Below are 15,872 nucleotides of genomic sequence, written 5' to 3'. Positions count from 1 at the left end.
AAATAGTCAGGGCCTTCAGCAGGTCAATTCATTCTTTAGTTCCTTTCGTTTCTTTTCCCCCCACCTCTCCTTTATCTCAAACGATACTTTAATTGATGTTCTCTGTTGCAACTGCTCAGCCATAGATTTGACAAACTTAACACAACTTTGTTGGGCGGTTTTTGAGGTGGTTGTTTTTTTAAAGACTTCTTTCTAATTTATACATTTATATATTCCTGCATACCTAAGGAATCCCCAAGTACAGTATATAGAAATCACTGCTTTATATTTGGCTGGCCCCATTTTGCTTGTAAACTGTTAGGTAGTCAAGTACCCAATTTACTATCAAAGGAAATTATGATTGTGGCCATGGGCGTACCCAGGATCAAAACTAGGGGGGGGCAAGGGGAGGGGCCAAGGCACGGAAGGGGAGGGGCCACAAAGTGGGCGGGAACAGCGAACTCGCGCTCCGCCGGGCTGTGCCCCTCCCTAGCAGCAGGGCTGGTGGGCGGAGGCGGAGCCCAGCCCAGCGGAGCGCGAGTTCGGCGTTCCCGCCCACCGCGCCGCGCTCCCTGGTTCCCCGCCGCGCTTGGCCTTGCCTGAGGGCGCGCCGGGGAGCTGGAGGGAGGGTGGGGCGCGGTGCGGCGGGAATGGCGAACTCGCGCTCCGCCGGGCTGTGCTCCGCCTCTGCCCACCAGCCCTGCTTCTAGAGTAGGGCAGCTGCCCTAACTTGCCGCATGGTGGGTACGCCCTTGATTGTGGCAAGGAGTCTTAGTCATTTATCCAACAAATTATTAGCCATGATTCTTAAAGATACATATCTGGATTCTTTGATAAATTGCTTAGAGGTGCTGCATTCTAGGGTCTTTTTGAAAAGTGTCTTGCACACTTCACTTGAGTTGTGTGAAAGTGCATCTCCCTGCTCATCTGCAGATTTCCACATCTATATGACTTCCACCTGCAATCTGCAGCCAGAAGTGGAAATATTTTTACACTAAGCCTCATTACCAAGGCTCCTGAATTTTAGGTTGATTTAAGGGCATCCCTTAAAGAAATGGGAGTGCCTGATCACCTCATCTGTCTCCTGAGAAATCTCTATGTGGGACAAGAAGCTACAGTTAGAACTGGATATGGAACAACTGATTGGTTCAAAATTGGGATAGGAGTACGACAAGGTTGTATATTGTCTCCCTGCTTATTTAACTTATATGCAGAATTCATCATGCGAAAGGCTGGACTAGATGAATCCCAAACCGGAATTAAGATTACCGGAAGAAATATCAACAACCTCAGATATGCAGATGACACAACCTTGATGGCAGAAAGCGAGGAGGAATTAAAGAACCTTTTAATGAGGGTGAAAGAGGAGAGCGCAAAATATGGTCTGAAGCTCAACATCAAAAAAACCAAGATCATGGCCACTGGTCCCATCACCTCCTGGCAAATAGAAGGGGAAGAAATGGAGGCAGTGAGAGATTTTACTTTCTTGGGCTCCTTGATCACTGCAGATGGTGACAGCAGTCACGAAATTAAAAGACGCCTGCTTCTTGGGAGAAAAGCAATGACAAACCTAGACAGCATCTTAAAAAGCAGAGACATCACCTTGCCGACAAAGGTCCGTATAGTTAAAGCTATGGTTTTCCCAGTAGTGATGTATGGAAGTGAGAGCTGGACCATAAAGAAGGCTGATCGCTGAATAATTGATGCTTTTGAATTATGGTGCTGGAGGAGACTCTCGAGAGTCCCATGGACTGCTAGAAGATCAAACCTATCCATTCTTAAGGAAATCAGCCCTGAGTGCTCCCTGGAAGGACAGATCGTGAAGCTGAGGCTCCAATACTTTGGCCACCTCATGAGAAGAGAAGAATCCTTGGAAAAGACCCTGATGTTGGGAAAGATTGAGGGCACTAGGAGAAGGGGACGACAGAGGACAAGATGGTTGGACAGTGTTCTCGAAGCTACGAACATGAGTTTGACCAAACTGCGGGAGGCAGTGCAAGACAGGAGTGCCTGGCGTGCTATGGTCCATGGGGTCACGAAGAGTCGGACACGACTAAACGACTAAACAACAACAAGGGCATCCCTATAAGAGCTGTATATATTCACAGCTTTGATTAAAAAGCATTGTCTTTGAGGCAATGTGATAGTTCTGTCTATGGTGCTTGATCTGTGATTTAATATTCCTCCAATTTGTAAACTACTCTTCATCAGGTCAATCTGATTCCAGTGCAATTTCCAACAGTACACAGAATGCAATACATAACTGTTAATTCTTTTTAAGCCCAATTAATAGAGCAGCATGAGAACAATTACACCAAAGAGCAATCATTAATGTACTCCCAGTGCCTAATGGAAATGTTTTGTCAGCAGAAACTCATTGTCTAAACTTCCACATCAGAGCCACATCAAAGAAAGCACAACCCAAATGTGCCATTCAAAATTGCCAATGTTGAATGAAGCGTCTGGTCCAATTTGTCAGCCCTGAGAATGTAAGGCTATGTACATAAGGTAACCCAACCACTCCTTCAGTGGCTACTCTGTTTAGAGTAGGCTTTGGGTTGCAGCCTCCTCCTTAGAGCTGCTCTAGGGCTTGGGCCCATTTTGCCTTTGTGTGGCTTGACGGAGAGCAACTTACACTTGGGACAACTCAGGCACCACTCTCTTGACTTCCCTTGCCAGTAGAGACTTGAACCATGCCAATAACTGGCAGGGCTTGAATTCCCATCAGATCTGAATGTAAGGAAAAGCTTCCTAGAGACCTGCCTCATCATAAACTTCAATACAGTCAATGTCCAGATTTGCCTCCCACAGAGAAGAATCCAGATCCTTTACAGCAGGGGAATGTCAACATGGTATCCTCCTAGATATTGTTAGAATGCAACTTCCAACCCCAACAGCATAGCCAATGATCAGTGAAGATCAGAACTGTAGTCCAACATCTAGAGGGCATCACATTGGTCTGCTCTACAACAGGCATCCCCAAACTGCGGCCCTCCAGATGTTTTGGCCTACAACTCCCATGGATCCCTAGCTAGCAGGACCAGTGGTCAGGGATGATGGGAATTGTAGTCCAAAACATCTGTAGGGCCGAAGTTTGGGGATGCCTGGTCTACAGTGTCAAATTATTTGCATGCCACATATTGGAAGAGGGATTAGCAGTCTATTAGCAGTGATTTTTTTCTATTAAAAATGGTTTAGGGGTACTCTCATTTTGGCTCAAGAAAATCACCATTTTTTTAGTTCAAATTGGGGAAAATAAATACAGTAAATACAGCGCCACCTGGGACCCAGGTGGCGCTGTGGTTAAACCACTGAGCCTAGGGCTTGCTGATCAGAAGGTCGGCGGTTCGAATCCCTGTGACGGGGTGAGCTCCCGTTGCTTGGTCCCAGCTCCTGCCAACCTAGCAGTTCGAAAGCACGTCAAAATGCAAGTAGATAAATAGGAACCGCTACAGCGGGAAGGTAAACGGCGTTTCCATGTGCTGCTCTGGTTTGCCAGAAGTGGCTTTGTCATGCTGGCCACATGACCTGGAAGCTATACGCCGGCTCCCTCGGCCAATAATGCGAGATGAGCGCGCAACCCCAGAGTCGGTCACGACTGGACCTAATGGTCAGGGGTCCCTTTACCTTTTAAATACAGTAAATGGACAAAATGGCCACCTCATGCACCTGGCTGTGAGTAAGCAGCACAGTAAGTCTTGGAGTCACTGAACTGCCAGCTTTAAATCTTCCAACAGCCTTCTCTCAAGATAAGAATTTCCTCTAGTCCAACTCTTCCTTCTGTCTCCAGAGGGTTGAGGAAAAGTCTACACTCTGTTAGGCCCAATGAATATTTATCAATAGGTGGTTTTTCCAATTGTTCTCTTAATTCTATACTTTCTTTTCCCCTACAAAATTCATATTCTAAGAATTACCGTATATGTAGCAGATGTTTATTGTTCTGATTATTGAGAACACACTTCATCCATAATAGTAGCCATAGCATTCTAAAGAAACAATAATGAACTTGTGTGACATTTTACAGACTCATTGGTTTATTGCAGCATAATGTTTTACAGGCAACAGCTACTCCAAATGATTCATGAAGTGGACTGATAAGGTAGAAGATATATACATATGGGTTGAGGAACACCAGAGAACAAAACAGCACAGTGAAAACAAACAATACTGAGAAAATATATCAGATCTTGATACAATACATAACTTAAATGGGAACATTAACTCACAATATTGCGTGGAGGAGAGGCCTGATACCAAATTCAGAACTGGGCAGGAATCAATATTTCAACAGGTTCACCTACGCACCATAGGAATTGATTCCTGAATATAACAATATGCCCTGGAGATGAAACCAATTGGGCACCCTAAATTTGGGGCTTAGGCATAATTCTCCAGAATGTAACAGGCGAACACTCATGAAATGTCACCACATAGCTTTCAGCAAGGATCAGTATTGTTCTGCATCAATACCCTTCTCCCTCTCCTATCAAATTCTATGTTAGTTCTGTTGCTATTAAGCTACCATATGTATTGTGAGTACTCTCTTATCCTCCCTCCTAGGCACCCCTCATCCCCTCTACCAAAATTCTTAATCTGGCAAAAAGGCTGTAAATTGCACATTTACAGGTAATGTTTATACCCATCTGTAAATAAACATTTATTTTCTATCCATCTTCATGGAAACAGTGTACAATTATACAACTTTAATCAAGAAAACAGAATAAAAAACCCGCACCCGTTGAACCAGGGGAAGCAAGCACCAAAATCACTATCTGCCCAAATCACTTGCTGGCCTTTATCCGTTTTCTTCTCCTTAAGGTGGGTTCATCCTTCCTTCACTTTGGCCATATCAGCCCCCACTTATTTCCAGTGTTGCTTCCCTGTTCAGTTTTAAGAACTTACAGTGGTCCACCTCTCTGCTCCACCTCTTCTTGCATGTTCCCTCTCACACCAATTCTTACTCTGTGGCTGTCACAAGCTCATCTATTGCCTTCTCTCCTGTGTCTCTCCCTCCCAGTTGCTGCTTTTGGCAGCTTAGCCATACCGCCCTCCATTCCGTCTTTCCTTTTCCTTCCTCAAACCATTTTCCTCTCCTTCCTCAACGCCCGATTTAAGAAAATCTGTTCCTGAACAATTCTGACCTTCTTCTTGGTCTGCCCTGCTACAACCCAACTCTTAATTTGTTGTCAGTCTTCTCTGGCCATCCCCATCTCATCATCTAATTAAGAGTCCATGCTACTTCTGTTTAGGAATAGCACAGTATCACTGACTTCCAAAGAGTGCAGAATAAGCTTGACAGGTTTTTACTACTAATCATGACTTAATTATAAATTAAAATATATGTAAATATTCTCTTTTAAGAGCTGTGTACCTGGTATAATTTCCTTTTGATGAAAGTCATTATGTGCTTACTAAATGGGATTTAACAATTCACATATCAAAATAAATTCTTCAAAGTCCTATGAATTTTTTTCTACTTTACCCTGTATTAAAATGTAGTATGACATTATAAAAATGTAATTAAATTTTTTTATCAAGTTCATATCAGATTTAAATATGCTGACAGTTATCTGTTTGTAAAGCATCATAATTTCCCAAACTTCCTAAGAAGTGTATTCTGGAGAAAAATACCACAGTCATGTTCAAAATAGTTCTTCCATAAATTAGTTTTATTTTGTATTAAATGAGCACGAGTCATTACCATAGTAATAACAGATATGCTTATTACATATCTATTAGTGTGGCTTTCAATACCACTTTAAACATGCAAATCGTCATGTAGACGAATCAGTTTTCCAGTGCTTCTTATTTAATACACAACTGCAAAGCTGTTATAAGTTACTGAAGAGGTATTTGGTTAAAAAATAAAATAAGCCATACTGTTCATACCACAATAATATTCCTGCTACAAAGCAAGAGCTTAAAATGTACTTAATTCCTGTATTATCTGGAATTTTAAAGTGTTCTAGGTGTTTCAAATTCGTGGTACAAGCATTTGTTACTTTTTGTATTTATGATTAAAATCTCTCTTGGTAACAGGCAATTTCATTTAAAATTGTACACATGAAAATGGAACTAGCTTCTACAATACTTTGATCAATAAAACCACTGACACATAATAGGTATTTGAGATTTCTACACTTATTTGACATGGCAGTAAAACAAATTAAGGCACTAAAAGGGCAACATCCGTTAAAAGTGTTCTAACAATAATTTACATTTCAAACAGTGCATACATTTTGTGGGGTGTGTGTATTTGCTATAATTAGCACTTCAAATTGTTAATGCAATATGTTATACAAATTATAGAAAAAAATATGTACCAAAATATGCTTCTAAACCTGGTTGTTTTAACTTAGTTTCTAATGCCTCTAGAAGTAAAATTCTGTATGGCTTGGCAACAATGCATAGATTACATGCAATTACTCATTTTCTCCCCCTTTACAAATATGCAGAATCAGTATTTTGTAAAGCAAAATATTTAACACCTTGAGCTGTCATGATGAATTATTAGCATTAACAACAATGCAGAAAAGGCACAAGTGATTATATTTGTTTTCAAGCAAATTTTGCTGTTTTCTGCACAACTTCGAGTCTTCAAAGAAAATTCAGTCCTCAGTTTGAGATACCTTCTTTCTATCCTCATATTTGTGTGCTTATCTTGATATAAATATCCTTCCCACAGGGTAAATAGTCCTCTTATTCTCATTAATACAAGAAAAGCTCACTGCATTCCATCATGATTAGCTGGCGGTTTTATTTTTTAGAAATCCAAAAAGGCAGCAGTTTAAACTTATTTCTAGCTAAGCTTTATTTGCTTTTACTTGCATTACATAGTAATAATTAATCTAATCTACCTTAAGGCAAACCCGCAATAAGACACCCTCAGCGTGCTTTTTGTGCCAAAGCAAGGAGGAGAGAGTAATAGCAGTCTTAGCCCTGAAGCCTGTGATAATTGCATGGGAACAAACAACCAGTCTGCACTGCCCTGTATGGCGGGAAAAAAGCACAGCTTTCTCAGACTCAGCCAGATTCCATGGAGTGCTGCATATATTGTTAACTGGAAAGAAAAAAAAGAGAGAAAAAGACACCATTAGAATTGCCTCATTTTTCATCATGTCATTTAGTTTAGCAGGTCAACAATATTTAAAATATTGTTCAGGAGTTAATGTACCAGAGGCACATTAGAGCAGTGTTAAATTTGATGTTCTGTATACAATGGAACATTAGTGGAGATTATCCTATATACATATTGAACATTTGGTTTTTTATGTTTTTGGGTTTTTTTACTGTGTGCATTTGTGTTGAGAAGCTGCAACTGGCAGCAGATTCCCAATGTATGATGGTAAAAATGTAAACTTTGCTTTCAATTGCAAACCACACACAGGTCCCACTATCCACCCGCTTACATTCACTTATCTGAATGTAAAGAATTATGCCCAAACCTCGCTATACACTCCGTAGATTCAGATATTCAAATATAATTAGTATTTCTGGTAATATCACAACATAAATGAAATAATACAGAATCCTGAATATGTTTATATATGCTTTATTCATTAGTACAACTCACAGAGCTGTGCCTAATCTAGGATCAAAGTTTGTTTTGGGGTTTTTTTAAATAACATTTCTATACTGCTTCAAAATGAAAAGCTACCAAAATGGTGTACAGTAAGATAAAATAGAACATATGGTATTGGTAAACTAAGAGCAATTTAAACCATTTCTACAATTACACAATCAATATTCCATAAACTGACTGGGTCACACTTCAAGGAAAGCCGTATTAAATCAAAATATATGAATAGATATCAAGGTGCTAGGTGCTTGTCTAATTACTGTTTGTAACTCATTACAGAGTGCTAGAGCTGCAACACCAAAAGCCCAGTTCTTAGTACTGTACACACTAAGCACATTTCTGGGGCATGCAGTATTCTCAGGAGTGCTCCATTTCAGGAACGCAGTTGCCAGGCAGGGTATATGGGGCAAGGCAGTCCCATAAGTAACCTGGTCCCATGTTGTTTAGGGCTTTAAATGCTAAAAGCAAAACCTTGGAACCTCGGTTTGTAGGATACTGGCAGCCAGTGCATCTCCCTCAGCAAATATGTTCTATTGTGTTGGTGGTGTGCCCCAGTCAACAACCTAGTCACTGCATTCACAAGTTGTGGCTTCCAGAACAAGCCCAAGAGAAACCTCATAGAACACATTCCAATAATCTGAGATTACCAATGCCAAGATCACAGTTGCCAAGCTATCTAGGTCTGGAAACAGGAGCATCTGTCTTACCACTGAAGCCACCTGTGCCTCAAGTAACACAGAAAGATCCAGGAGTACCCCCAAACTACATACCTGTTTCTTCAGAAGTGTAATCCTATCCAGAAAAGGAAACCCAGACACAGAAACCGCTCTCACACATTATTATTGGCCCTCATCCAGTCCCCCAATGCACCCAAACAGTGGTCCAGAGCCTCTACAGTCACTCCTTTCAGATGTTACAGAAAAAAAGATACACTTCACTCCAAATCCCCTGATGACCACAGCAGCTTCATAGATGTTAAGCCACCAGAAACAAAGCTGATGGGAGAGAGTGAAAGATCTTGGAAAACAAAGGCTGATGGAAAAGGGCAATAAAAAGTGGGAAAACACAGACACTAGCCTTAGAAGGATAAGCAGGAGCAACAACAAACGGTACTGAACTCGAGGAAGGCAGGAAACAAACTGGAGTATAGAATCATGGCAGCAAAAGCCTACTGTATTTCCGAAGCTTTTGTTCCTGCCTTGACCAGAAGGTGGAGCCATAACCCAGCTAGCAGAAGGCAAGTAACAATACTGTACTTATAATTTTGCTAGTTGCTGGCATCTGTCTTATGAGGAGACAATGGAAGAGTGTGCCTTTGGGGTTGAAGCCAAACCGTTGGAAGAGTTACAGCACCTGCTTACTTATCATTTATAATCCTTACAACAGCCCTGCAGTAAGACTCAAGAGTATCTTGCTTCAGGCCACCTAGTGAATTCCTGGCAGATCCATAGAAACATAGAATTGTAGAGTTGGAAGGGACCACAAGGGGCATATACTCCAAACCCTGCAATGCAGGAATCCTTTGCCCAAGATTAAGAGTCTCATGCTCTACCAATGGAATTACCTCTGTTGCCACTCTGGGATAATTACCTCTGTTGCTACTGGGATAAGATTTGAATTGGGGATGGCCTGATTTGTAGACCAAATGCAAACTCACTTAACGTCAAGAATATGTCAATGACATCTATGGTCATAAAATATTGGATCCAACAAGTGACATGAGGATGCAAAATTGATAAAGACGCACAAGTCTAGAACTTGGATGGGAGAATGCTTAGGAACCCCATGTAAGTTGCTCTGGCCTTCCTTAAGAAAAGCAGGCTAAATTAGACTAACATAATAAATAAAGCTGTAGCATAATATACTTTTTACTCTAGGAAATACCTATATTAAGGCAGTAAAATTAAAAGAAATTTTGTGAAACTGCCATCAAATGGGAATACTTTCACCAATCCCTTTTTTGAAGATTTTTTTGTTACCTAGGAAATGAATATATTTAGCACTGCCCAAAGTTAACACAGGCTTTTCTCAAATTAGGCTGTTGTGGATAATTAGGGTACACCTTCACCATCAGAATAGATAAGTGTTAGAGAGCACATGAGGGAAATGTACTTATTCCAAGAATGGAGTCCACCACCACGGCATATTCCACACAACATAATTGTGTTATGAGGATATGCATACTGTTTTGTTACCAACAGTATGAAGAGAAGAAAGCATAGAGCTGACAAAGAATCCGAGCAAATGATATCCAAGATCAAATAAAGAAAGCCACAGACATCTCCAAAATGACAATCTGAGAAATAATATAGTTTTCTCATTCTAAGAAAGCTCCTTCTTCATTACTAGAAGAAAGCAATTCTGCTTTCTTACTACTGTCACATGACAAGTAGCAGTGGGTTCAAAAGCAAAGGCTACTCACCAGTAACTTGAGTTTTCTGAATGGGTAATGTCCCCCACAGATCCATACTCCTTTGACCTATTGAAATTTAGAAATGAACATTTCACGACTATTTCTGATGTGCTGAGGGATCACTGTGCACTCGATACGAAAAATGGTGCTCCAGGAGAAGTGACTGAATGCTAATAGCAAATAAAAGGGAAGACCTAGACCAAAGTTTCTAATAAAACAGTGGAAAGAAAGAGGGAGGGAAATGAATTGCTTTAACAAGAAGAAAATTCCCTTAAGTGGAAATTTTATGCCTCTCAATTAAGGATTAAAGAGACTGTAATTTCTAAATGTTCAGGACCCAAGCAATGAAATTCACAGATGAAGGATCAAAAAGTATAGCCAAATTAATTTGCAATAAAAGAAAATCTTTAAAAGAACTGGCATTTCTAAAACTATAGATCATGGTTGTTTTTGAAGAAAGAGAGATTATTTTCTGTCTGAGTCAACTGTTCACTGCATAACTTCTATTAAATATATGCATTTCTGATAAATGATACATAGTGTGTCTTTTCTTACTGTTCACATATTTAGTATTTATAAACAAATTATAACAACATGCTAAATAAATGAAATAAGAAATGAAATATCCATCAGAAAATAAAATAAAAAATCACTGACAAGGAAATAAACAGATATTAAAATAGCTTCAGGAGGAATGAAATTAATTTTACAAAACTAAAATCTATTAACTAGCTCTAAACATGTATTTATTTCTTCCCCTGCTCTCCAAATGCTCAAATAGCCTAAACTTCAGGCAGCCATAACAAAATTGTACCACCAGAAGCATCATAGCACAATGCTAATAAAATAAACCCCATCCACAGCCTAGTATATTCTGGGATGTTCAATAGGAGCAACCATCAAGAAAAACATTTTAGAGGTCTTATTTTTAAAAATTAATATACAGCCTCATATTTCCATCCAGTATTTGTGTATCTTAGTCCCTAGTTCCAAACAAATGTGCATTTAAATCTATCTTGCTGACTTCAGCAATACTGAAATGCACGTGAAGCAAGATCAGAGCATTTCTGTTCAATTTCTTCTACTAGTGATTTTCTGCATGTTTCAAGTTGTCTGAATGGATGTTGATAAATACCAACCTAACCAAATGCGAAAAATATGAAAATGGTCTTTAAACTTCAATTATATTTCTGCCCTTTCTGATAATTTCTACTATAGTTAAAGCTAGTTTAATAGCAATCAGAGTTAAGAGATGAAACAAGCAAGCTAAGCCTATCACTAGGGTCGGTGCAAGATGATTTCATGCTTGAAGACCCTTGTCCATGACTAGAAGGTTGTGAATCCCAGTGAAATAGGACGAGAAATACTTATAAAGAAATGGTGAGGACAACACAAAGTTCTCTAGTTAAAATAAATCAACATTCTGAATTTCCTCCAAAGACAATGGTGGTAAGGGAAAAGCAACTATGAATATGAATTGACAAAGTGAAGCTACATAGCTCTTTATCTGGCTAAATGATGTATATAAGACATATATGCACTCACGGGTACATATAGAAAGATGAAGATCAGAATTCAGGATACATAATGAAGGAAAGATGTAAAACTAGAATGAATGTGCAAAAATGATACAGAATGCCAGCACTGATCCTGGCACAACTTAGCATCTATGTTTATATACTCCAAGTGGTTGACTCAGCAGTATATTTAGCTAATATATTTTTGCTTCCAAATCACATTTGCATCCAAAAACATTTGTTTTTTCTCTCCCAGAAATCAGAAAACATATCTTCTATGAGCTATTTTATATTGAAATAGAGCTATATTTTTCAACATTAATGTAATCATATATAAATCATATATGCTCCCAGGCATGCCATCCACGTACGGGAGCTTAGCTAAAGAATACAAAACCTCTAGTACAATGTAGGGAAGCACAAATGAAGATATATATAAGAAAGTGTCACATGAGGAAGACAAATGAGTAGGGCAAACATATTTGGTCCTAGAAGAAAAATGGCTTGAAACTTAAATGAGAAAGTTAACATTGAAACTCATAATTAAACTTAACTGAGATCATATTATTTCTAAGGTTTAGGCGGCAAAATGAGCAGATGAGTTACAACAATCACAACTTAATGCCTGCATAAGGCACCCATGAAGCAAAGCTGCTGTAAAAGAAAGATAAGAGAGATGGAATGAGAGAGAATTCTCGGTTCCTACGGTACCTGAACCACTGAGAGTTTAGTGCCACCTTGTGGTCAAAGGGCATGAACAGCAACATCCTACTTGAAGACCTTAAATACCCAAGGGAGAAGGAACCATTGTTCTCAACTGAAAGGTGTTTGTCCTTGGATGATCTAAAAGTTTTCAAGGTGCCATTTCCTTTTAAAAATGTTTTTTCAACTGCCATACTAGGTCTCCTTGTCCCTAAGGTTGGTCTTATGCTCTGCTGTGTGCTCAGTTAGCAAGCTTTTTCTGGTGCAGTGGTTTCTTCGTTATTGTATAATTTTTTTGTGGTTTTTTTTAAGCTTGCATATGAAGCAAACTGAAGTCTAAGGAGAAAACCATCTACCGCACTTCCTCTAAAGTTCAATGTTTCCTGCCTTTGAGCAGTAGGGATAGCCAAACCCACTTGAACACTTTCAGTCACTCAAAAGATGAGAAAAACAGTTCCTTTTAAGTCACAGTAATTTTATTTAAGTAGCACTCAGCCTCTCCCCCCCCCCATATGTGCCCATCCTCAAGTGATTTCTCCCATTTTTCCATATTTGTTAATGGTTGCTTACTGTCCTTTGAGCCTGTTTTCATCATATGTACTAGTGATTTCCAGAAGCACAAACTGTATTACAACAAGCCATATCCAACCAATTCATTCAAATAAATGAATTTGCATCATTCATGTCCATTTATTTCAATGGATTTAATTAGTTAGATGGATTCAATTCACTCTGTGCTTTCCATTTTTATGTGCTTCTTTTCTACATACATACTGTTGTGTGTTACTGGGCTAAAGGGTATAGGTAGCAAAGCAGCAGAACAATAGACACATTTAACATAGCCACACCCTTACATGTCTGATCAGCAGGCACGTACTTGGTGCTGGCACAAACCACATGGTGATTCCCACTGGGGCAATGGAAGAGGTAGAGGCAGTGCTGCCCAGTAGAATTATTCTCCCACAAAGCTGAAACTTTTGCAGGCAGGAGCAGTGACAACATACACAGCGGATACAAATTCTCCCCCACCCTCTCCAAGGCTGGCAGAACCATAAGAAGGAGAAAGTAGCAGAGCATAATCTGGGATAATTTTGAGATGACAGTGGATCCCAGCTATGCCATCTGCCCATACTGCCCCCCCCCCCAAAAAGCTGAGTGTTTCAAGGGCATTACACCAGACAGCTCCAGTTCCTCTTGCTGGAAGAAGATACACAATAGCAGCTTAGGCAGCAACAATGGAGAGCTTGGGGTGGGAAAAGTACAATATCCCAGCATAATGGACAGGCACACAAGTAAGCAAAGCATTTTGCATACAGTTCTCTGTGCAGTATTACCTATGAGCGCCGAAGTAGTGCCACTGAAGTAGTGCCCTCAAACAAAACCACAGGAAATTCCCTGTAGTCCCTACCCCCCACTCCAAAATCAACTCTAAAGGATTGATAAATACACCCCTGGGAGTCCACCACAGTAGGGAAGACTAATGTGATCGCTTTCTTACACCACCTCAAAAATGTAATGATTCCGCTTGTGGGAAAAGCACTGCAGTTAACCTCACAAGATTTTGCAGGATTGTTTCTGCCAAAGGATTTTAGGCATGCACACCTAAAACCTTTATCAAATTCTGCCCAATTTAGAGCTTTTTTCTTATTTCTCAATAGCAAATGGGAGAGGTGATGAAGCCTTTTTTTCTGACGCAGACTTGGAACTGACACAAATTGGGCATCCTCTAAAGTACTTTGGACTTAGGTGGACATTTTCTGAAGTGCTGAATCAGGGTCTGAACAAATCCTCTGGTCAGTGCACATCCCCAATATTATCACCATTTAAATGTGTTGCCTTCTTCAGTGTAATTAGTTTCTACTGTGTTATTTTTCCTGGGAAGTCATGCCATTTGAATATTCCAAGGAGAAGCAGAGATTTCTTGTCAGTTACACCACAGTGGGGTGGATTACTTTCTTGTGAGGGAAGGCTGATTTTTCTATTATTGAATTACTGAGTTTATGGAGTTTTTACATTTCTCAAGTATTGCCATTTTAAGCATGTACCTATGGTTTTAAAAATCTACATAAAATATTTTTTGCCATAAAAAAGAGCAAAGTATTAAAGATTGGAAAGCACTTTCACACAAAGGGCTAAAGAAATGGCTTGTGCATCCTAGAAATAAAACACAGTGTATTAAGGATTACATGGAGGGATATTTACCAACATCAATGATATGACTTATTATCAGGATACTTTGCTGAGAACCTTGACCAAAATATGGAATAATGCAGCAAAGAGGGGCACAGAGTTATATAATACTGAAGATCAAACTTCCATTAGTAACCAAATACAAGGCAAAATATAAGGCAACAATAAAGCAAAAACCTGGTGAAACAAGTAGCAATGCATTTTAAGGGTGCATTCCTCTTTTTAAGAGAAGTTTGTGTAAAAATGGACATCACCATAGGTACATGAAGAATTCCAGTTGATTATACTGAAAAATAGATGCTTATATAAGACTCTGAATCCCCCAGCCCCCACCAATTCCTTTGTTAATGTGATAGCAAGTTAGAATCAGCTAGAAAGGCATAGATGGAAGGGTAAGGTGGATTTGGTATGTCTATTTTAAAGACTTAAAATTGTTTTAGTGCATTGAATTTTTTATATTAATAATATTTACAAATATAAAAAGTATAAGTATGTTATGTTCACCAACTGAATGTTTATTTTAAAAATCAAATCCCATTGTAGAACAATTTGCTCAAAATGCATTAGGATTTTCAAATGACTTCAATAAATCATTTTACATTGATTTGAATTCCTGCTGCTTGTTAAAAAAAACAAAGTAAGATTTGCTGCATTTAAAAAGACACTATCTCCAGTTAGTAAATACTCTTAACTAGGAACCAGATTTAATCAGATTTGTAAGAAGTGAATCTAGTCAACACAGTAATCTTTGGATAGGTCAGTTATTTCATATGCAGACCCTCCTAAAAAAAATAAAAAAATAAACTTAGTCCATTCACATCTCACCTAGCTTTTCCAGATGCATTCTTAACTTTTCTGAATGACTGATTTGCTGAAGACCTTGTGGAAAGAGTTCTGGGGGAAGCACGAACAAAACTGGATGGTGGTGTCTTGGGGATCTTCTTTACTAAATGAGAAACCCATTTCTTTTGATCTTCTTGACAGGGGGCTAACAACAACATATCTCTTGCTGAAGTTACATCATAACTCACTATTAATGAGAAAAAAGAATACTGTTAAATAAAACCAAGATATAATAACATAAACATTATCACCACTGGTTGGCTAATGAAAGTATTGAACAAACACCTCTCGTTCATTAGAGGTTTTTAATAAAGAGATTGGGTGATTTGTCATGGATACTTTAGTTGAGATTCCTGCATTGCAGGCGGTTGGACTAGATGACCCTCAGGGTTCATTCCAACTCTACAATTCTATGATTTTAAAATAATGTATTATGGTTGGTAGCACTTAGATACATACTATATAGCAAAGAAATTCAGATCTTTCAAATTTAAAACTGCACTACTTAGTTGCTTAACTGGTTAATCAATTTAAAGCAGATTACTGATTTAAAAGTCACTCAGCATATTTCAATATATTTTCAAATTACTTTTAATAAAACTAGATATAAACACAAGCACTTGGGTGTCCTCAAAATCAGCTGTGGGGG

General features: G+C 39.1%; 2 protein-coding genes across 3 annotated transcripts in view; one reads left to right on the top strand and one right to left on the bottom strand.

The window, feature by feature from the left end:
* The window catches only part of LOC132592550 (uncharacterized), a 254,823-nt gene that overhangs the window by 117,877 nt on the left and 121,074 nt on the right, over positions 1–15,872 (top strand). The window lies entirely within an intron of this gene.
* ROCK1 (Rho associated coiled-coil containing protein kinase 1) overlaps positions 3,630–15,872 on the bottom strand; it is a 60,312-nt gene continuing 48,069 nt past the window's right edge. The window contains exons 32-34 of one of the 2 annotated variants that reach the window (XM_035124717.2): positions 15,206–15,410; positions 9,981–10,037; positions 3,630–7,039 (exon numbers count right to left, since the gene is read on the bottom strand). In XM_035124717.2, the coding sequence (XP_034980608.1) occupies positions 7,036–7,039; positions 9,981–10,037; positions 15,206–15,410 (266 nt within the window). In that variant the 3' untranslated portion in view covers positions 3,630–7,035. The remainder of the gene's footprint in view (positions 7,040–9,980; positions 10,038–15,205; positions 15,411–15,872) is intronic. The other variant, XM_035124718.2, reaches the window with a different exon arrangement.

This window comes from Zootoca vivipara, chromosome 8, assembly GCF_963506605.1.
Source record: "Zootoca vivipara chromosome 8, rZooViv1.1, whole genome shotgun sequence".
NCBI classification, from domain to species: domain Eukaryota; kingdom Metazoa; phylum Chordata; class Lepidosauria; order Squamata; family Lacertidae; genus Zootoca; species Zootoca vivipara.
This window is presented reverse-complemented; position numbering and strand designations above follow the sequence as displayed.